A 24,262-nucleotide genomic window follows, 5' to 3' on the forward strand; every position below is an offset into this window, starting at 1 on the left:
CTCCTAATATTGCAACATCACTCTGTCCAGAGCCACACCAGTGAAGGTAAGGACTTTTTATTATGTCTCTAACCATCAGTAACCATAACCACCAGTGATATGATTCAAATATGCTACTGTGAAAACAAAATGCCTTTTCTTTATCTTGGGTAATGATTGACTGAATTTATTTCTTTGGTATAATTCAATGTCTGTCTCTTTATGATGTTTACATGATACAAGAGGAACACTTTTATGAAGTGGAAAGGACACTGTCCTTATAAATTCCAGACTAAATTTTGCATTCTTAATTCAGTTTGTGAATACAGTTATTTAGTTGTCTTTTTAAATTGCATTTTCTACTAGATTTTTATATTCCATTTTGAATTAATGAATACTTACTATAACTCATTTGTATTGCTCATTAAAAAATAAAACAGTGAATTACTTTGTAATTTAAACTGTTTGTAATTTAAACTGTTTATTAAATTAGAACCGCCATGAGGTCATTTTGACCTCTCTCGCCTATTAAAATGCATGTAACCGAATAAAAACCCTATGACTCTCAGTCAATGACTTTTCTTAAGTGTGTTATACATCATCCTCTGCATTTTGGGGATTCTGGAATAAAAGAGAAAGAAAAAAAGAGTAATTTTATTGTTATTTTTCATTAGTCAGTTATTCAGTCAGTCAGTCAGTTAGTTAAGAGAAAATGGATTGGAGGAAATGCTCTATGACTGTCAGTCAGGCTTTGACAATGCTACAGGACATAGATGATGGAGTGTCAGATGGACAATGCAGTTAATACAGTTAAAGATGCAATTGTCATGGTCTGTTGTCATTTTAAGCTTGACAGTGTAATATACTGACAATAAGATAAGAGTCTCCAAGTTATGTTAACATTTGACGCATGTAAGAGTAAATCAGTGGTGGAAGTAACTAAGGAAATTTACTGAAACACTGAACTTACCTCGAATTGTACTTTACTTAAATATTTAAATTCTATACTACTTTAGGCTGCAGTCACACGCCACTTGTATAAATTCATGAATATTTACATGTAAATGTCTTCATTTACAGCTATGGGGGGTAAGTCCTGACCTGTCACACGGTCACATGTGTAAAATGCTCCAAATATTACAAAAATTATTCAAATTTTTCCACAGAAAATCATGCATGTTTTATTTGCATGAAATTTTACAACTTTATCTCATATGTGTAATTTGCCCTTCAGCATCCTCTAGCCTCTTCAGGGAGCCATGGAGGCATATGCTAAAGTGAGTATGAGTAAACATAAAGTCATGGTGGTGTCATTGTTTCCTTTCTGTGTGGCTCTGCTCCTCAATGACAGATAACTTAAGTTTCTTGTTTTTTGAGTGTGTGTGTGTGAGGGAGAGAGAGAGAGAGAGAGAGAGAGAGAGAGAGAGAGAGAGAGAGAGCACAGCAACAATCCCAATGTGCTCACTGTACATCCAATAATAAAAATAATTCAGTATTTAAACCACATTTTTTACTTCCATAAACAGGGACAAGGAAAATCTACATTTTGTGAACTCTTATCAACCTCGAAACAGTCAAGTCAAGCATCTCAGAATTCTGCTTCATGGACCAGTCGGTGCCGGCAAATCCAGTTTCATCAACTCTGTTAGGAGTGTTCTACAAGGCAAAGTTACAATTGGAACGCCGGCTGATACAGCCACTGCAAAAAGCTTTACCAACAAAGTAGGAATGACTTTTTCGATTTTTGCACATCACCTATAGAACAGTGTTTTATAACCCAGAAGTATTTTCTGAATCAAGTTTCTCAAATCATAATACAAATGTAGACTGCTACTCACACACACACAGAGGCCATGAAGTGTCCATCAGCATCAGCCACAGCCTCAGGCAGATACCTGGAATGAGACACCACACTATAATGAGTCTTTACAATACCTTAACACATTTTGTTTGTTTGTTTGTTTGTTTGTTTTTTCACCTGGTAACCTATCTTAATTCAGCAACATCCATCCATCCACCTTCAACTGCTTATCTAAGGTTGTGTTGCGGAGGTAGCAGTCCCAGTAGAGGACTCCAGACTTTCCTTTCCCCAGCCACATTAATCAGCTCTGACAGGGGGATCCCAATGTGTTCCCAAGCCAGGGTGGAGAAATAATCCCTCCACCTAGTTCTCGGTCTGCCCCATAGCCTCCCCATGGACGTACCTGGAACACCTCCCAAGAGAGGCAACCATGTGGCATCCTTACAAGATGCCTAAACCACTTCAACTGGCTCATTTCTATGCAAAGGAGCAGCAGCTCTACTCTGACTCCCTCACAAATGATTGAGCTTCTCACCCAATTCGTAAGGGAGATGCCAGCCACTCTTCTGAGAAAACCCATTTCAGTCACTTGTATCCGCAATCTCATTCTTTTGGTCATGACCCACCCTTTATGACCATAGGTGAGAGTAACAACAAAGATTGACCGGTAGATCTGTTCTCTTCTGGACTGATGTGTTGATGTAGGTGGTCTTGGCCAGGGAGAGGACAATCAATTAGAAAATGCACTGAAGAAGATTTTCATCTTGACACACAGCAGGTAGCTGATGTTGAACTGGTCTATCAGGGTGGAGTTTTCTTCCTTTGGGATCCACACCCCTTCTGCCACTCCCCACTGATCTGGAATCTTCCCCCTCCTCCAGGAGACTTGCATGATCTTCCACAGATGCAGCAGGAGTTTGGGAAAGTTTTTGTAGACTTTATACAAGGTCTTGGTTGGTCCTGGAGCAGAACTTGCCGTTGCTTTGTGGATGACGATTTCGGATGTCTTTCAGGGTCACTGTATTTCTGTTTCAGGTGACAATCTATGTCTTCCTGCAAGCAGACCACACCCAGCAGCAGTGGACCCACTGTACATCTGCTCCAGCAGCTCCTTGGGTTTGGCAATGCAAATTTTGGGCCCTGTCTCCTTTCAAAGGATGCTCATCAGCTTGGCAAAGCCAGTATGCTCCTCTTCTCGCTTCTTGTACTGGTACTTAAGCACCTTCATCTCTTGCCTGATGTTATAGATCCTCAACACTCTTTGGTTCTACAAGTAAGGTGAGCCTTTCTTCTTCTTCTCTCAAAACCATTTGGCTACAATGCTGACAGCAGTTGCTGTCATGGATTGTAGATTTCTTTCGTCTTCTCCATTCTCTGTTTCTTCCAAAATTTTGTTGTATCTTCCTCAAATTGCTTCCATAGTGCGGTCATGTTGCCTGTGTGTCATTTGATCTGCATCCTCTTGGATTTGGTGTTAGATTAATGTTTGCACCACTTGGAGGTTCTGGATACTGTGGGGTAACTCCAGGCCTGGGCCTTCTTGAATCTCACAAGTACAAGGACATTAGTGCGTTGTGCTTCAAGCTGCAGTCGTTCTTGCTGCCACATGCACATTGCTTGCTCATTGTATTTTGTTCGTAGTCTGGGTCTGATGTATTCATATCTACCATGAAGTTGTGTTCTCTGCATGCTCTGTGAAGCTCTGAATGAAAGAGAACTTTATGGAAAGGGAAGAGAAAATTAATTACTTTGCAGCTGGGACAATGTAACCCAAACAGCTGTTCAGCTATGAATGAACCCCTTCCAACCATTTTGACCAAACATGAGCAACCCAGCAACAAGTTTACAGTACCCCAAACAACCCAGCATCATCAAGCCAGCAATGTTTTTACAGAAACAGCCCAGCACTTTTTTTAGTGTACTAACTAACTAACTAACTAACTAACTAACAACTAATATGGTTATTTCCTAACCATAACCAGATTATTATTGCAACCACATTTTAAGCAGATTTTGGGAGGAAACTGTCTTGGAGGTTCACAATATAATGTTAGAGCGATTGTTCAGATAGAGCCTGTTTTATCCTCCCTCATACACTCACATCCTGTGGGACACTTGTTAAGCATGAGGAGACTGACAGATCTAATTAGTTTGAGGGAGCTGGGCAAAGTGTATTTAGGAATATTTTTATTTGGGATTTGATGATGATTTAAATAATTACAATTTCTTCTTTACAGTATAAAACTTACAGTATCTCCAGAGGTGCCGGAGTTTATTCTGTCATTTTCAATGATATTATGGGCTTTGAGAAAAGTCATGAAAGTGGAGTTCACGTGGAAGATGTCAAACTGGCCCTGAAGGGACATGTGAAAGACAATTACCAGGTACAATCGTTTGAACTCTCATCATCATGTCGTGGCCACTTTCCTGAACCACATGTATATTAAAATATATCCTCTTGCCCCTCAGTATTAAATGAATGAATGAATGAATGAATTAATTAATTAATAAATAAATAGATAAATAAATAAGTGAAGGGAGTCTGTGAAGTTTTCTGATAAACAAACAAAAGTTTACCCACTAGAATGCATTCTGTCTATACTTGATACATGTAAAACATATTGTTTACATCCATGTTTTAAACTGCAGTGAGTAGTCTTTCCTTTGTATTGCTGTATTTCTAGTGCATGGCCACCACATGTAGATCAGCGGAATAGTATAAAACCATTGGCTCAAACGTGTATCATGTCGCCCACATACTGTACATATGTGTACAGGGAACAAAACAGGACCCCTAAAACTGCTCTACGGCACTACAGCGGTCAAAAGCTTCACAGGCTATCAGCTATTTTTTTACTGATCTGAACACATTTGAGCGTTGTTCAATAAAAAAAATGCTGAAAGATGTTATTTGTCTTCCAGTTCAAGCCTGAACACCAAATGACCATGAATGATCCATATTATGAGCCATCTCCCACTCTGGAGGACAGAGTTCATGTTTTGGTTTCTGTCCTTGCTGCTGACTCATTATCTCTAACGAGTGATGAAGTTGTGGAGAAGATGAGAGAAGTCAGGCTGGCAGCCAGTGAAATGGGTAAGAACAGACATCACAATGGTTATACTGGACACATATAGGATTTTATGAATCCAAAGCAAAGTGAACGCTTAAAATACTGATTTGGTTTGTGTATCTGCAGATATTCCCCATCTAGTTATTCTCACCAAAATTGATAAAGCCTGTCCTGCCACACAAGAAAACATAAAAGATGCTTACAGGAGCAAGAAACTGAAGCAACAGGTACATTTCTATTGGCGATCTGAGTGTTTTTAGATTTGCATGTTCTTAGAAGGTAATTCAAGTTAAATTTTCAGTCTGATAACACAAAAATCTCCTTTAGTCACCATTTTGCAATTGCTGATCAACTAAAATTTTATCTAAAAACCTAGGTCGACATATGCAGCAACACGCTGGGCGTTCCAGTCAACTGCATCTTTCTTGTGAAGAACTATGAATGGGAAAACACCATGAATGATGACATTGATGTGCTCATACTGACCGCACTGAGACAGATGATCAACTTTGGAGAAGACCACCTCAACGACCTGTAGAATTCAACCTAGTGCCTGTCTCACTAATTAGGGCTTGAGCACCAAATGGTACAAGGACCTATTGGATTTGCTTAGATTCTTCTTCTGCCTTCTTACTTTCCTTTTTCTTCGCTACCATCAATTGCATTTTTGAAGGGCTAAACATGCTCAATAGCCCCTGAAACTTGGCACAAAATTCAATCATGAGTAAAATTTACATGCTGTATGTTTTTTGGCGATGGGTGTGGCGGTTGGCCATGCCTCCCAAAATCAGCCTCGGCAGCTTGTTTCACCAACATGCACGAAAATCAGTACACAAATGTATTATGGCCACACAAACAAAAAAGTCTCTTGGATCCATCACCTAAACCCAACAGGAAGCCATTTTGAATTTCATGTTCAATTTTTGCGATTCCCAGGCATTGTATTTTCACAAACTCCTCCAACAGAATTCATCATAACAACTTGAAAATCAGTGTGTGCCATCTAGACTACTTTTAATTAGAAATTATTAAAAGATTTAGCCAGAATTGAAGGGCGCGGCCATGGCGTGACGTCAAATTTAGGTGTCTTGCCATGGAACAGGAAATTGTTGTAACTGAATTATAAATGGTCAAATCACCTAACTTGTATGCAAATATGTAAACTTCACATGAAAGAGTCCCAGCCTGAACACATCTACATGACAATATTCAGTTAGCGTCATAGCACCACCTGCTGGCAACAGTAAATAACATGTTTTAAACATGATCCTTCGAACAGACTGACTATATCCGAGTCAAATCTGGTCAGAAAAGCCTTAAAATCTTGGTAATGTCGTATGTAATTTAGGGTCTTCAGTGCATAATAGTAAGAAATTTAAAGTATAAGAAATACAATTTAATCCAAACTTAGAATAATGTCATCTACATTTTTGTACACTTTCCTTGTTAGGTTTGAATTGGTTGTGTTTGGGCTCTGAGATTTATTACAAAACTTATACAATTAATTCCACAAACGAATCATAAAAAAAAAAAAAATCAGTTCAATGTCTAGTCAGTTGTCAGTTGCTACTTGAGTGCAACAAAACGTCTCTGCTCCTGTTGCAGCTGACCTCTGAGACTGAGCCAACTCAACAACGTTATATCACTCCTTTAACACAAACAGTGATTTAACCTGCTACACAGATCAATATCAGTTTAAAATTACCCTACATTTAGAGCATTTTCCCTGCTTTACTTTGCTGTTAGATAGCCTTTACCAAACTGAAGCTGCTCTCACAGCCACATTCCTGCATTCCTCTCCTCATTTTCCTTCACAGGACACAAAAGTTGCTGGTCTACAGCTGCCTTGACCAACAGTACATAATGTTAGCTCAGACTTAATCAAATGTGTTACTAATTAGAGAGAGAGAGAGAGAGAGAGAGAGAGATGGCGGCTTCAGTTCCACATTTGAAAACGCTGCCTGACGACAAAATAAAGCAGTGAACATGTTCTAAATATAACTTACACTTAAACCCATATTGATTTTTTTATGTGGTCCTTTGCTCAGGTGCTAAAATACATTTTGCAGCTGCCTTTGTCTACAGCAGTCCACAGGGGGACATTATATAGCTTCAGTGTTGGGACACCTGAGACGGCTGTCAATCAAATGTGAGCTGACATGCCCACACACTCTTGAAAAATTACAAAATAAGTTTTTGAACCAGATGTTCTAATACTTATGAACATTTGCTTTCACTCAGATCTCTGTGGATGCTTAATGCAAACCTTTACTCTGATATCATATATGCATTTTTACTCTTTCAAGCCAAAGTTCCAGAGACTTATAATGAAATGGTGGCATTTTGGTAACTACGACCACTTGGCCAGGGTTACCCTTGCTAGAAATGGCTCTATGATTTGTGACGCTTCCTAACATTTACTGACATCTAGCAGCTAGATGCCTTCAGTGTGTAGATAACAAAATGCTGTTTTGTTATTTGCACGCTTGAAACAAGGATGCCTAAATTCTTTGCCAGCATTTGTGAGCCACATATAATGTGGACAGATTCTGCCTGTGGCCATTGAGTCTGAGACATGTAATTTCAACCTGCAGTATAATGAGACAAAAGGAATCTGCTCGGTACTTAATTGTGATTTTTATTATTATGTAATTCAAGGAGTATTCAAGAGTTGCGAAAATTTATCAATTATTAATCAATTAATAACTTAATCACCAACTATTTTAATAATCGATTAATCAGTTTTTGATTTTTTCTGATGCCAGCTCCTTAGATGTGAATATTTTTTTTTTTTACTCCTTTATGACTATAAACTGAATATAATAATATTGGTTTGTGGACAAAACAAGACATTTGAGGACATCATGTTAGGCTGTGGGAAACACTGATTTTTTTGAACAATTTCTGACATTTTATACATCAAATAACTAATCAATTAATGAAGAAAATGATCAACAGATTAATCACCAACAATCAAAATATATATCTTATCACTTGTAATTTAACTTTAATGGATAAAGTATGGTACAGGTTGTAACCTGTAGGTCTGACCTTGAAGTGCAAAAATGATGCTTGCTTGTATGGAAAATGAAAATGTGCACCATTAAAAAGGACATTGTGAAATATATAATCTTATGAACAAACACAGAATATGTACAATTATACAACCGTGAAATAAAATTCTGGTAAAACCTGCCAGTTTTTATCCCTTTATTTCACAATAATTTAACTGGAGCTCACAGGGATGTAAAAGGGGTGTGAAATGTATGTTTTCAGTCAGGAGGATTAAGGTTAATAAAGCATGCACTTTCCCACACAGTGCAGCTTTCAATAAGGAAATGAAACATGACACAAGGCACCACATACCAATGGCACATACCCAACTGTGGTGGCAGAATTAGAAAGTACAGATATTTTTGTTCAAATAGAGAGAGTAAAAGTAAAAAATAATCAGAAAAATAAATACTCAAGTAAAGTACAGTAACAAGTAGAGTAACAGTATTTCTACTTAGTTACTTCCAACCCCTAACTGTTTATAAACTGCTTAAACAGTCACAATTGAAGTAGCAGTTAAATTACTGAAAGAAGATAAAGGTGGATGCGCTGAAAAAAGCTGGAAACTCAGTTAAAGTGTCTCCCTGTGTGAGTTCATTTTCAGTGTTAAAAGAAAGTTAAAGAACACAAAATGAAAGCAGTAAAACTGAAGTGTAACAACTCAAACTCTCAAGAAAAGAGATGAAGGTGAGTTGGAATGCTTGTGGGTCCTCACCACTATCAGCCCCACCTTTATAAACTTTTTTTCTGATAAGCCTCCAGCTGTGATAGCTGCAACCCACCAAAAATCAACAGCAACTATGACAAGATCAAGACCACCAGCAGGTGCTTTACTCACTGGTGAGGTGTTTCCCAAACTCACCTGCTGGGCGAAGTTATGGCAGGCAGAGGTGGGCAGAGTAACCATTAAAGAAAAAAGAAGAAAAAAAGAAGTCATCAAAATAACTATTTGCATCAGAGTACAACAATCTACTGAAAAAAAAGCTTGAGTAATGAGAAACTTGAGTAGCAAGAAGAAACACTGACACACTTTGGTCTTTAGTGTTTAATTTCATATGAATATAAGTGGAATTATTTCAACCAGAGTCTTCCTCAGCTAAAGGTAAAGAAGAGAACATGTATTTATTGGTGATTAAATGACAGATAACCTGCCACGTTTACATAGTCAGTGTGATCACACAAAGTTACATAAATATTACTGGCTACTATATTAAAACTAGAAATGCCAGAATTTCATAACCATCAGAGGCCATAAGCGATCATTTTGACTTTTGACATAAAGTCTTGATAAATACCCGATTAGGATTAATGCATTTATTCTGTTAGTTAATCTAAAAATGAAATGACACCATAATGTAAATTTTGTAAAAATCCATCCATCCATCCATTATCTTCCGCTCATCCAGGGCCGGGTCACGGGGGCAGCAGTCTGAGCAGGGATGCCCAGACTTCCCTCTCCCTGGACCCTTCCTCCAGGTCTTCCAGGAGGATCCCAAGGCGTTCCCAGGCCAGCTGAGTGACATAGTCACTCCAGCGTGTCCTGGGTCTTCCCCGGGGCCTCCTCCCAGTGGGGCATGCCCGGAACACCTCCCCAGGGAGGTGTCCAGGAGGCATCCGATGTAGATGCCCAAGCCACCTCAGCTGGCTCCTCTCGATGTGGAGGAGCAGTACTCCGAGCTCCTCCCGGGTGACAGGGCTCCTCACCCTATCTCTAAGGGAGCGCCCCGCCACCCTGCGGAGGAAACTCATTTCAGCCGCTTGTATCCGAGATCTTGTTCTTTCGGTCATGACCCAAAGTTCATGACCATAGGTGAGGGTAGGAACGTAGATTGACCAGAAAATCGAGAGCTTCGCCTTTCGGCTCAGCTCCTTCTTTCCCACAACATACTAGTGCAATGACCACATTACTGTGGCTGCTGCACCGATCCGTCTGTCAATCTCACGCTCCGTCCTCCCTTCACTCATGAACAAGACCCCAAGATACTTAAACTCCTCCACTTGAGGCAGGAACTCTCCTCCAACCCGGAGAGAGCAAGCCACCTTTTTCCGGTCGAGAACCATGGCCTCGGACTTGGAGGTGCTGATCCTCATCCCAGCCGCTTCGCACTCGGCTGCAAACCGCCCCAGTACATGCTGAAGGTCCTTTGCTATTTGTAATAAGTAACAATACTTTGCTTCCTAATTTGACAACTTCAACACACATTTTCAGTGAGTTATAGGTGCTGAGAAAATAAGTGTTTCAACTGTTCCTGGTCTCCCCTATTTTAATGTTAATTGAGCCTAATTATTAATTAATTGTATTTTAATGTTGGGACATCAGTAAACAAGACCACTAGTGAAGTTTTACTGACAGGGGCAGTCATAATTGGCAAGCAACCATGATGCATTTCCAGCTGTAAAAAAACACACTATGGCTACTACTATGGTTACTATGGCTGAAATATGTAAAAATGATATGACATTTTCTTTGTCTTTTTTTGTAATTTATATTAAAAAAATATATATAAAAAAATAAATGAAAATACAGAGACTTTTAGGAACAGTCAGGTACCAGCAGCACTGTACATACATACAACTTTGTCCTGGACCCATGGGTGACCAACAGCCACTGAACCTTTAGGGTGGCTGCTAGGCATTGTGGGGAGATTTTCCAGCAGCAACAGCAACAACTTTGGTCATGAGATGCTGCATTCAGTGTGTGACACAAAAGGTTCACACACACCCTGAACATCTGAGAGCTGAATTCTTTTAAATCACATGACACAAAAGAAAGTGAGAAAGGTGAGGTAAGTGAATATTTCCCCTTAGTGTGGGAATAAATTTCCTCAAACTGTGTTGGCTTGGTATAACTTTTTTTAACAACTGGCCTCCTAATTCATACCAGAGAGGTATATATATGTAAGAGCAGTGGTGGAAAGAGTACTGCAAATCTGTACTCAAGTACAAGTACAGTTACATTAATAGAACATTACTCAGGTACAGGCAAAAGCACTGCTGCTGGAAAACTGCTTGAGTAAAAGTACAAAGTATTCTAATACTCCTCAGAGTATTAGTTACTTTTAACCAGTTAAATGCATTATCAAAGACAAAAGAATTCAATCAAAAAGGATTTATTTTTGTTCAAATCTAAATCAGAGCTCTTGTTCTGTTCTGTTGCTCAGTGATCACTCTCACCTCTCCAAGGCTGCAAACTTTGTGTGTTTTACTTAACCAGTGAAAAAGCTAACTATTGATTAATCATTAATATTTTTTTTAAATACAAAATACATGATTTATTTTTCTTTTTGTTTTTTCTCATTTTTGATTTTGTTGGGTTCAATCACACAGGTGTCATTCCGCTGGCGTATCACTAAACCTGTTAAAAAGGTATACTGACACTGTGACAGTTAACAAAAAGTAGTGCCTTTTTACAGTATGTAAGTATGTCTTTCCTTGAATACATAACAAATATTGATATTATATTAAATTCAATTATTGTAATTCTTAACATTAATGGATTAATGATTAATCATTAACATTCTTACTTCAAACCTGCTCTGCTGCAGTGTTTTGTTTAACGTCCATATGTCATTGTTTTCATTGGCCCGTTTGTGATCAGATGAACCTGATTGGCTACAAAAATGCAGATGAAAGGTTTGGATATTAATTCAAATTGTACTCAGTACTCAATTACGATTTGAAGAGTAACTAAGTACTTTACATACTTAAGTATGAGTAAAAATACAGACTTGAAAATCTACTCTTAAAAGTAGAAGTACCCCCCAAAAAAACATTCTTAATTACAATAGTTTGAATATTTGTAATTAGTTACTTCCACCCCTGTGTAAGGGATAATGGACGAGTCAGATGCAGCAGTGGATGGACTCAAATGCTGGCATGAAGAGTTAAGGGAATTGTTGATGCCAGCAAGTCTCTCCTCTTTTAAGTCACATGGTTGAGAATAAACTGAACTGAAAAATAAAAGTGACACAAACAGGAGACCCTATAAAAACTCTTTCTTCCTCAGTCATCAGCGTCACTCTGCACAGAGCCACACAGGTGAAGGTAAGGACTTTTTATTCTGTCTCCCCTCAGATATGGGAGTAAAATAAGCTCCTGTGATTGTGAAAACAAAATGTCATTTGTTAATTTTGGGTTACACTGAACAAAAGCACTTTTATGAGTAATGTTGTTTTCTGAGCTGCAGAGCTGAGCCTCTTATTTTTCTGACTATTTACTAGACTTGAAAGTGAATACTGACTTGACTTTTATTTAAGTATAATATGCTTTGACATAACTTTGACATAGTTAAGCAATATTTTTGTGTTTTAGGTAAAGGAATGCTGTGCAGGATTTCTCTAAAAAAAACTATGTATACACTCATTAAAAAATGATACCCCATCAGTCATCACTTATAATGAGAGCCACACATAAAATGTCACAGAAAGGTTACATTGAGAGGCTAAAAGGAGAAGCCAGACGACTCAGCACATGGAATGACTAATTGGAAAAAGAAAAGCAGCAGGGATGTGAAAAAAACAGGCTAAAATCTAAATTCTCTCTTCTTCTTCAGTTTAGGAATCCAATTATTTAGTTCTGTTTTCCAATTGCATTTTCAAATAGATTTTAACAAATTTTAATTGACCTTTTTGTGTTGTTTTTGTAAACCTATTTTTAATTTTTATTTTTTTTCCTAGATTAATATTTCATTTGTAAATTCTAGGGGTGTGTATCTCACTAACTGAGACAAATGTGATACGTATCTAGATACATGTTCAACAATACAATATCTTAAAATTTATAAATGGACAATGATTAGGTTCAATTCATTTCAGCTCTGTCATGATATGATACGATACGAAGCAATACAAGACAATGCAATTAATGCTACATTTGTAGAGTGCTGTTAGTTGCAAAAAAAAAATCCTGATAGTTTTACTACATATAGTAACAGTATAGACAGAGAGGAGGAGACATTACAGTGATGTTAACATCTTATTATGAGTCTCATGTATAAATGAGATACTGTAGCTTAAATGAGAATCTGTGAACAAACTTTAAAACTGTTTAAAATATTAATATTTTTGTAGTAAGACAATCTACTGCTGTGTTTCATATTGTGCTGATGGTTTTGATCAGTGTGGAGGAACAGTGATGCTCTGTGTTACCTGCTCTCACAGTGACATGACGTCTCTGTGCCTCAGACTCGTGTCTCTGTACTCGACACGTTTTGCATAAATGATCTGCAGCAACATTTTTTATCTTCCTTATAAAACCCAAACTCAATCCACACTTGCGCATTATGAAAGTTTGGCGGTGCGACGTGATGCAATGTCACTTCTGTCGCTGTTTTCTGTGCCGTCTGTTTTGAGGAAATGAAGAGGAGACACAGGAGAGACAGGTGTCTGAGAGCGGTGCAGGCAGAGGCAGGAGGAGAGAGAGAAAACGGAGGACGGTTACAGCGGCTACACGCGTGTCCTAATGAGATGTATCAATACAATGGTGCTGCATTGATTTGCTTCCAATTCATGTTCAGCTTTTTACTGATACAGGCAATTTGAACCAATGCACTTGTATCTTAGCCATTAAAGTCTGATGTATCAGATGCATGAGTGAATCGTTACACCCCTAGTAAATTCTTAATATAATTTCTTTTTCTTGCCAATTAAAATATGAAATAATGAACTGCTTTATAAATTAGTTTGTTTTTGGATGGATGACTTAATGTCTAAACATATTTATTAACACCTATTTTTTTATTATACAATTAGTTATTTATGAATGAAAGGCTTTATAATTATTTTATTGACACTTGTGATCCTTCATATAAGACTAGGACTAAGAAACAAAGAACAAGAGAAGAACAAAGAAGCTTGTTTTTGCCTTTAATGATAGGACAGCTGAAGATATGACAGGAAAGGGAAGGAAAGACATGCAGCAAAGGGCTGTAGGGGGGAGTCAAACCCACAGCTGCTGCAGAGGACTCACAGCTTCACTACATGGAGTGAACACTTTACCAACTGAACCACCAGGTCACCAAGAAGAAGCGTTTTAATCATTGCATCATCACTTGTCCCACTGATAATACAGTAAAAGATGTTACTGTCATGTTCTGTTGTCATTTTAAGCTTACAGTGTAATATACTGACAATAAGATGAGAGTCTCCAAGTTGTTAACATTTGACGCCTATAAGAGTAAATCAGTGGTGGAAGTAATTAAGTACATTTACTCAAGTACTGAACTTACCTAGAATTGTAGTTTACATGAGTAAAGTAAATACTTAAGTAAATACTTCAGTGTTATGCTACTTTTGGTCGCAGTCACACACAATTCATGAATATTTACTCGTAAATGTCTTCATTTACAGCTATGGGGCTAATCGACTTCGTCCAAAGCATATTCTCCTCACCACTGCTTGGTGAGTAAAATGCTATAAATACAATTTCTCCAAACAAAATACTGCATATTCTGTTTGCATGAACTTTTATGACTTTATCTAACTATTTGTGGACTATATGTGTAATTTGCCCCTCAGACAAGCCCTGGAGGGAAATGCGAGAGTGAGTATAAGTAAACATTAAGGGCCCTATCTTACACCCAGTGCAAAGCTGATGAACTGGTACTTGTACCTAGTCTGTGTGGCTGTGGACGAGAGGTCTAAAGTTGAGGGCAAAAGCCAGGCGTGTTTGCTTTCTTGCTTTCCAGAAACCACTTGTGATAGCAAGCTTGCATCAACACCTTCTTTTTTTTTTCATGGCAAAGGAATATGGATGAGTAAAGTGTCCTTTGGAAGTAATTTCAATTTCGAAATATTGAAGTTAACAGTGTGTGTGTGTGTCACGCTGGGCTGAGGTGCACACAGTCACAAAACACCTGTCATTTATGTTGAATAGCCATGTGCATGTCAGAAATTATTTGTATTACTAATGAATAAGGAAATATTATTACAATTATCAGGCCTAATAAATCTCAACAGATCTGCAAAGTGTGCACAGGATGGGATCACAGCTGTCACATCATCTTTAACAGATGAGTCAGCATGACAGCTGCAGTGTTTGTGTCTGCATGTTTATTGGGATCCAGAAAAACTAGGATTGAACAATTGTGATCTATAACATACACAAAGAACAAGACGTTATGGGTGACCATGAGACCAGCCAGACCTGGGGAGTACAAGGTGTGTGTACTTTTGTCAGAGCCTGATGCTGGTTAGAAATATCTTCATCTTTCGTAATCCGTGCATAATTTTGTGCATGGGTTATTAAACTTCAGAAACATTTTCTGATTCTGTAAATATTAATGAATTACAGAGAATGAATGAATGGCTGCATAATTCAAGGTCCTTCAGTGTGAAACAGTTACATGTCTGCAGGATATTTACGGTTCATCTATTGTATAATTTTGTGCAGATGTTAATGTAAAATAAATTATTTACGCATTAAGCTGCACTTTCACTTCTTCAACCAGGAGATCTGTCTCCTTCCTTGAAAATCTTTTCTCTTTGTTTCTTCCGCCATCATGCTGCCACTGCTTGCACTCATGGTGCACCTGCTTCTTAAAGGTGATGAGAGCTGAATTTCTGATTATCATTGCATGTTTGGCCTAAACTCATCCATGACTTAATCAAGGGACTTGGGCACAGCTGATAGGTGTATCCAGCTGTGTGTGTGATGTTCCTGTGCCCCTGGCACAAGACAGCAAAGGTGAATTTGGACACACCTTCAATAAATTAAATCGATTGCTCCTTGCGCTTTCAGCTTGCACTTCAGATCATTGTAAGATAGGGCCCAAAGTCATTGTGATGTCACTGTGTCCTTTCACTGTGGTTCTGCTCTTTAATAAGACATAACTCCATAGCATCCAATAATAAAAATAATTCAGTGTTTTAATCAAATGTTTTTTCTTCAATAAACAGTGAGAAGGACAATTTATATTTTGTGAAATATTACCATCGCCTTTACAATGAAGTGAAGCATCTTAGAGTTCTGCTTCATGGACCAGTTGGTGCCGGCAAGTCCAGTTTCATCAACTCTGTGGAGAGTGTTTTACAAGGCAGAGTTACATGTCGAGCTTTGACTGCTGCAACCACAGGCACCAGCTTTACTCAAAAGGTATGAATAACTGTTGTCTGTTTTTGTTTTGTTTTTTTCAAATAGAGCCTGTTTTATCTTCTCTCACACACTCACATCCTGTTCACTACTCTGTAAGCATGAAGACACTGACACATTTATTTTGGGAAAACCAGACAAAGGATGAATTACAATAATAAGTGTATTTATCAAAAAATTGTTGTAAAATTACATCCTTTTTTTAGAAAGAAGATAACAGGCAAAAAAAAAAGGCGCATTTTCTCACTGCAGGTGCAAAATTAAGCAATTGTATACATTTGTGTTGGTTTAAGAACTGCATATATATATGGGATTTGATAATATGATGTAAATCATTATACCCTCTTTTTTTCAGTATAAAACTTACAAACTCCACAGAGAAAAGGTTGGAATTTTTTCTGTCATTTTCAATGACATCATGGGCTTTGAGAAAAGTACTAACAGTGGAGTTCTTGTGGAAGATGTCAAACTGGCCCTGAAGGGTCATGTGAAAGACGGTTACCAGGTACGATCATTTAAACTCTTAAGACTATGTAAAGTAAGCTCGAGTAAAGAGGCCACCTTCCTGAGCCATATGTAATAACTTAATAAATAAATGGAGCGTGTGGAGTTTTCTTGTAAACAAGCAAAAATGATACTTGGTGTCACTCACCAGAATGCATTGTGTGTATACTTGTTGTTGACCAAATGTGATAAAACACTTGATTTTTCATACAAGGTGTTTAAACCCATGTTTGGTGCTGCAGTGAGCTTCTTCTTCTTCTTCTTCTTCTTCTTCTTTTTCTTCTTCTTCTTCTTCTTCTTCTTCTTCTTCTTCTTCTTCTTCTTCTTCTTTTTTGCATTGCTACATTTCTGGTGGTTTACTGCCACTTAGATCAGTGAAATAGAATATAAACATTAGCTGGAGCATGTATCACATCACACACACACACACACACACACGTGCATTATCTACATCAAAAACAAAACAGGGACCATAAAACTGCTCTACAGCACTGTAGTGGCAAAAAACTCCACAGGCTACCTGCTGTTTCTTTTCTATTTTGATTTAAACACATTTGAACAATGTTCAGTTTAATTAATCATTATTCGATTGTATATTATTGTTTTCCAGTTCAACCCTAAACACCAAATGACCGAGAATGATCCATATTATGAACCATCTCCCACTCTGGATGACAGAGTTCATGTTCTGGTTTCTGTTGTTGCTGCTGACTCGTTATCTATAATGAGTGATGAAGTTGTGAAGAAGATGAGAGAAGTCAGACTGGCAGCCAGTGACATGAGTAAGAACAGACATCACAATGGTTATATTCTGTCTGGACACATTTATGAATCAAAAGCAAAGTGAATGCTTAAAATTGGTTTGTGCATCTGCAGATATTCCTCAACTGGTTATTCTCACCAAAATTGACGAGGCCTGTCCTGACACACAAAAAAACATAAAAGACGCTTACAGGAGCAAGAAACTGAAGGAACTGGTACGTTTCTATTGGTGATCTGAGTGTTTTTAGATTTACATGTTCTTAGAATATAATTCAAGTTAAGTTTTCAGTGTGTCAACACAAAAATCTCCTTTGGTCACCATTTTACAATTACTGATCAACTGAAATCTGATCTTAAAACCTAGGTCGAGACATGCCACAAAATCCTGGGCATTCCAGTGAACTGCATCTTTCTCTTGAGAACCTACGAAACCGAAATCATCATGAAAGATGACATGAATGTGCTGATACTGAGCGCACTGAGACAGATGATCCACTTTGGAGAAGACTACCTCAAGGACCTGTAGACTTCAAAGCAGTATCGCTCTCACTAATTTTTATATTTGTATTTGCATGTGGTGTAAAGTGCTTTGAGTGGACAAAAGAATAGAAAGACGTTACAAAAATGTGGTCCATTTACTAAATGTAGTCCATTTAGAGGAGAGATGTTAAAATCATTTTCATCCTAGGCCACATCATCAGTATGATTACTCTCTATATCTATATTAAGACTAAATAAATGAATCAACTTAATATCTTTGTCTCTGTGTTTGATCATTGTTAGTTTTAATAATAACTTAATAATTAAAGATTAAATGACAGCAAACAGACGTTCAGCTGTATGAAATATTCAAAGCAGTATTTGTAATAAAGTCGAAATAACAATAAGGGTTGTTTCTGTTTCATTGAAGGTTTCAAATCCAAATATATTTGCTTAAAGCCACTGTAAACTATAATCCACAAGTCTTCTAATGATGTGATTTAGAGTCTTAATAGTCAGCATTTAAAAGTATTAGAAATCAGGTTTAATCCAAATTCAAAATAATGTCCTTTACATTTTTGTACACTTCTCTGTATTGAGTCTGAAGTGGTGTGTTTGTGCTCTTAGGTTTATTATGAAAATTACACAATTAATTCCACAAACATTCATAAAAAAAAAAAAAATCCACATCATGCGAGTGCAACAAAACATCTCTTCTCCCACTGCTGCAGCTGATCTCTGAGTCTGACCAACATTATATCACTCCTTTAACACAAATACTGATTCAACCTGTCGTCCAGATCAATATCAGTTTAATATTACACTATATTTAGAACATGTTACCTGCTTTACTTTGCTGTTAGATATCCTTTACCTTTCTCTGACTTGAGACAACAACAAAAAACAACAACAAAAAACAACAACAACAAAAAATCTGATTGGACAACTCTGTTTTGCTGTTTTCAGGACAGTAACCCTTTCATTGCCGAAGCAAAATTGATAGAAAATGAGGTTGGAACCGGAATGAGGTGAGAATAGCATAATAATTTAATTAATTACATCAAATTTAATATATTTAAATACAACATTTGAAATACTGACATGTTAAGTCTTCTCTGGAGGCCTAGAAGACCCTCAGGGTTCCCTTCTGTAAAGTAAGGATGCCTAAATTCTTTACAAACTCTTGTGAGCAACATAAAATGTGGCACTGCTGCAACCATTAATCAATTATTAATCCATTATTAACTTAATCACCAACTATTTTACTAATCAATTAATCAGTTTGAGCATTTCTTTCTGATTCCAGCTCACTGATTTCTGACATGTCATGAACCAAACAACTTACCAATTAATCAAGAAAATAATCAACAGATTGATCAACAGTGAAAACAATTGTTAGTTGCAGCTCAGAGTATTCACTGTTTGACACGATTCTCAATTTCATCCCCTATTGAATTAGGAATGTTGTCAAAATATATATATCTTCTTGCATGTTATTTCACTTTGATGGATAAAATATTGTATTAGTAACCTGTAGGTCTGACCTGGAACTGCAAAAATGATGCTGTTTGTATGGAAATGAAAGTATGCACCATTAGAAAAAGACATTGTGATTGTGAAATATATAATCTTATGAATGTGGACACAATATGAACAACCATGAAATAAAAATGTGGTAAAACCTGTGTGTTTTTATGCCTTTATTTCACATTAATTCACAGACATGTAGATTGTAAAAAGAGGTGTGAAATGTGTGATTTCAGTCCAGAGTCAGTCCTGACCTTCATGGGGCCCTAAGTAAAATTCTGCTGAGGGGCTCCTCTAACTGACCAGAGAGCCGTAAACCATCTGCCACACAGTCACACCTCACAGCCCAGTGCTCCCACTACAATCCTCCCTAACTGAGCTATAGGGGAACCCCTTAACTTCAATATTTAATCAATCATTGTCACTGTCAGTCTGTTAATTTACATCTTGCATTAGTTCAGAGTTATAATTAGTGTTAGGACAGTAAATAAGTAGATTAACATCCAGCACTGTACTTATTTTGTACTTTGCTTGAGTTTCATTTTATCTAACTTTATGCTTCTTCACTACATCCCAGAGGTGAATACTGAACTTTTTAAACCACAGAGCTGAGAAAAGGCTGTTTTCTGACTTTTTAGAGATACATGGTTCTCACAGGACAGTCATGCTACAGACATTAGACGATCTTCTAGACCATGATGCATTGCTGTAAATTAAATTAGCCAACAACAGTAGATAGAGTAGTAGCAGTAGTAGTCAACCTTACACATCTACAGCAGTAAACAGCAGAAACATTAATGCAATAATATTAATCCAGAAACATCTGACATAAACACTGACAGGGAACATTTTACTGCAACGTGAATACTTTTAATTTAAGTACGTTTATCTGATAATATTTCCATACTTTTACTTCAGTGAGGTTTTGTGAATGCATTATTTTTATTTTATTTTCATTTTAACATTATATTTTTGGGCATTTTTTTTTAACGTGATGTGCTTCAGGCGTGTTAATATGGACAGGTTTTTTTCCCGAAATGAAGCCAAAACACTCATCTGGATAGAGATTTAGTTTTAAAATGCTGTTTTTAAAAATACTTGTGTATGTGTGGACTAGGCCTCAAATAGATTAACAGATTCTCTTTCGGAGACTTAGCCTCATTTATATTATAATATTAGAAAGGTAAAATTATTATGGCAACACTGATATTACAATATTATTTATTTGCCTTTATCAGTGACAATACATGGTGTCAGAAGTAAACAATGGAGCAACTAAAGCCATCAAAGAATTTTTGGAAATCTAGTGGAAAACTGGTGTTTGTGGATCCAGAAGTTTGAGCTGTAGCTGGTAGCTAGCAGCATCTGAGAAAAACTGGAAAAGGCAAAGTGCACTACTTTTCTACTTGTGTCCAGAGATGAAGACATAAAGGTATATAATACCATGGAGTTTGATGATGATGTGGACGACTTGGAAGAATTGAAGGAGAAATTTCGGCAGGTATTGTGGAAGGAGGAACATAACATATCTGAAGTGCGTGTTTTTCACAGGGGTCCAAGGAAAGAGTGAGTCTATTGATGCCTACATGACTGACCTGAAAAATCAAGCTGAGGAGTGCGAGTTCGAGCAGCTCACAGAGTCGCTGATAAGGGGCTGCGTCGTGAGTGGAGTCGCAAAACAACCAGGTTAGAGCAAGACTACTCAGAGAACCTGACTTGTCATTGAGCAAAGCTGTTGGTATCTGCAGCACAAAACCACATGAAAGCTTCACATGAGGAAAACAAAGTGACAGTGAACAATTTAAGTAAAATGAAGCTAATAAAAAAGCCAAATGACAGCAGTGCCAATGATGCTCTGACCTGTGTGTGTCCTGCCTATGGCCAGGTTGGACTAATGCAACTTCACAGAAACACCACTTTGGTCTCATGTGCCAAACAAAGAAGTTAAAGGAACATTCCAGGAAAATGGAGAGAAGTGTAAATGAAATTGAAAAGGAAGAAAGTGAAAAGAGGGCGGCACGGTGGTGCAGTGGTTAGCACTGCCGCCTCACAGCAAGAAGGTTGAGTTTGATCGCCCAGCTCCCCAGCTGAGCCAGGGCCTTCCTGTGTGGAGTCTGCATGTTCTCCCCGTGTCTGCGTGGGTTCTCTCTGGGTTCTCCAGCTTCCTCCCACAGTCCAAAGACATGCATGCTAGGTTAATTGATGACTCTAAATTGCCCGTAGGTGTGAATGTGAGTGTGAGTGATTGTCTGTCTATGTGTCAGCCCTGCGATGAACTGGCGACTTGTCCAGGGTGAACCCCGCCTCTCGCCCAATGTCAGCTGGGATAGATTCCAGCAGCCCGTGACCGTTATGGAATAAGCGGTTACAGAAAATGGATAGATGGAAAGTGAAAAGTTCATTGGAACTATTGATACAAAAGAAAGAGGAAAAACAAAAATGTTACAAAAAAAGTTACAACAAAACAGAAAAAAACAGACTGAAGTACTCAAAGTGAATGGCCATAAGCACAAATTCAGACTGGATACAGGTGCAGACTGCAATGACCTACCCCTGAAAACATTTCAAAAAGTCACAGGAAACATGGGCCTTTGATGAAGTCCAGCTTCAATTTAGTGGCTTATTCCCACCACCAGATGGTGTCATTGGATGTGGCAAAGCTTAGACGTGAGTACAAGTCTGAAGTGTATGAGCTGGAATTCCAGAGAATAAAAGCCAACTTATCAGATATTTTAGGAGGAGATTCCTGCACAGAAATGGGACTAATAAAAAGAGTATAAAGAGGACAAAATAAATATAAAGAGAAAACAGACATCCTGAAGTCGTACAAAGATGTGGTCACAGGGCTTGGGTGTGTATCTAAACTGCATCACATTCACGTTGATCCAACAGTAACTTCAGTTGTTCTTCCACTCAGAAAGGTACCTGTAGCACTGAAAGGCAAAATAAAATGTGAAGTGGAAAGAATGGAAAAACTTGGTGTGGTTGAAAAACAGACAGAACTGACCGACTGGATGAACAGCATGGTCACTGTCCAAAAACAAGTACAAAAAGACTCTGCAGTGACCCACAAGACCTCAACAAAGACATATTCAACACACCATTCTGTCGAAATCAATTTTACTGAATACAATTTTGGCATTATTTCATTTTAAAAAACATAAACTAACAGAATAAATGCCTTCAATCTCCTTGTCTGGTATTTATCATTTATCATAATCTAGTGTTAAATGTAACACAAATGATCAAATACTGAAATGTGACTTATTATCTTGAATTTTGAAGAGAGTTATAACAGTTTGGTTTGATAGATTGCTGTTGAAAAGTTTCATTCATTCCTATAGGCTGTTCCACAATGGTTCAATGTTGCCTGAGTGTAACGTTCACACAAACAAACTTATCCAGTGTCAAATGGCAGAAATCTTAAACTGTGAACTGAATATTTTCCATCACTATTGTAATAAATTTTATGCAAATTTTAAACATGAAGTCTCTCATTTCTTACCATAATGGCACGGTGCCTTAAAAAAAGTGTACCTAAAATAATTATATATATATATATATATATATATATATATATATATATATATATATATATATATATATATATTACAAATAATACACACCATAGAGGCATTTATGTAAGGGTGGTGGTGGAAAGAGTTACATTAATAAAATATTACTCATTTACAAGCAAAAGCTGCTAGAAAAATACTGAATCAAAATTACAAAGTACTCTTCTAATATACTGCTCAGAGTATTAGTTACTTTTAAACGAGTTTAATGCATTATCAATAACAAGAATTTAATTAAAAGGGATTTTTTTTTTGTTCAAATCTTATATTTATATATCTATTATATTTTTTCAGCCTATATTTTTTTTCAGGTGGGTGTCATTTTTGAAGTTTGTTTCCTGCTCAAACAAATGGCTCTGCCAGAGAAAACAATGTTAAATGAGATGCAGTTACTGCCATTTCTTGACCATTGATTAAATATTGATTATTGCATTTCTAATTGGTTTAATTCTTAACAGCAATTAACAGATTAATGAGTAATAATTAATATCCTCAGTCCAAACTTGCGCTGCTGCAGTGTTTTGTTTTATCGTCCATATGTCACTGTTTTCATTGGCCCATTTGTGATCAGATAAATCTTATTGGCTACTAAAATGCAGACACAAGGTTTGGATATTAATTCAAATTGTACTCAGTACTCAGTTATGATTTTAAAAGTACATTTTATATTGTAATGCATACTTAAGGATGAACAAAAGTACAGACTTGAAAATCTACTTATAAAAGTAAAAGTACCCCCCAGAAAACTACTTAATTACAGTAATTTGAATATTTGTTTTTAGTTTCTTCCACTCCTGTTTAAGGGATAATACCTGATGATGAGTCCAGTATCAGGAATGAATGGATGATGTTAATGCCAGAACCGTCCAGTGGTTTTCCTGTCAGAGAAGACTGTCTGACAGCAAGTTAAAGCAGCAAAATATACAGTTGAATAGATTTTGACATTGTGTAAGTTATTGTGCTGCTGTCTCTGTCCACAGCACTACATTACATATCTTTCATGCTGATACTCTTACCTGCTTCTCCAGACTGGGGTCGTGCCGATGATGCAATCCAATAATTGTCATTTCACCTCTCCTGGTGCGCCTGGTGTGACAAGGCTGCATCCTCATTCTCAATACTGGAGGTGTTTTTGCAATAGTAAAGAAAAATGAATGAATGACATGAGTCACCTCATTAAGTTCATCCACAGAAAATAGAGAAAATCACCTGCTGGTTTCATGTTTTTTTCCAGGTTGTTCTGTCATGGAGAAGAGTCAGACGCAGCAGTGGACAGACTCAAATACTTACAGGAAGAGTTTGGGAAATATTCATGGCAACAAGTCCATGTTCAGTTAGTGAGTAAAATGGGGCTGGGGGAAAAGAAACTTATGGAACTTCTTGTAAGTCACATGGTTGGGAATAAACTGAGACTGAAAAAC

The 24,262-nt window shown here is 37.3% G+C and overlaps 2 protein-coding genes across 2 annotated transcripts; both read left to right on the forward strand.

Moving 5' to 3' along the window:
• The first annotated feature begins 1,227 nt into the window (after positions 1-1,227).
• On the forward strand, positions 1,228-5,389 carry LOC146310038 (interferon-induced protein 44-like). Its single transcript, XM_084744274.1, has 6 exons — positions 1,228-1,256; positions 1,506-1,701; positions 4,018-4,164; positions 4,703-4,874; positions 4,978-5,078; positions 5,228-5,389. The coding sequence occupies exons 1-6, from the start codon at positions 1,249-1,251 to the stop codon at positions 5,387-5,389; spliced, it is 786 nt and encodes a 261-aa protein (XP_084600400.1). The 5' UTR covers positions 1,228-1,248.
• A 10,409-nt stretch (positions 5,390-15,798) lies between these two features.
• LOC146310039 (interferon-induced protein 44-like) lies at positions 15,799-17,941 on the forward strand (the record flags this gene model as incomplete). Its single annotated transcript, XM_084744275.1, has 5 exons — positions 15,799-15,996; positions 16,349-16,498; positions 17,108-17,279; positions 17,374-17,474; positions 17,624-17,941. Coding segments are annotated over 5 exons (783 nt in total), but the record flags the coding sequence as incomplete, so codon positions are not given.
• Positions 17,942-24,262: the final 6,321 nt, after the last annotated feature.

This window comes from Lutjanus erythropterus, chromosome 19 (assembly GCF_056507025.1).
Source record: "Lutjanus erythropterus isolate fLutEry1 chromosome 19, fLutEry1.hap2, whole genome shotgun sequence".
Lineage (NCBI taxonomy): Eukaryota > Metazoa > Chordata > Actinopteri > Lutjaniformes > Lutjanidae > Lutjanus > Lutjanus erythropterus.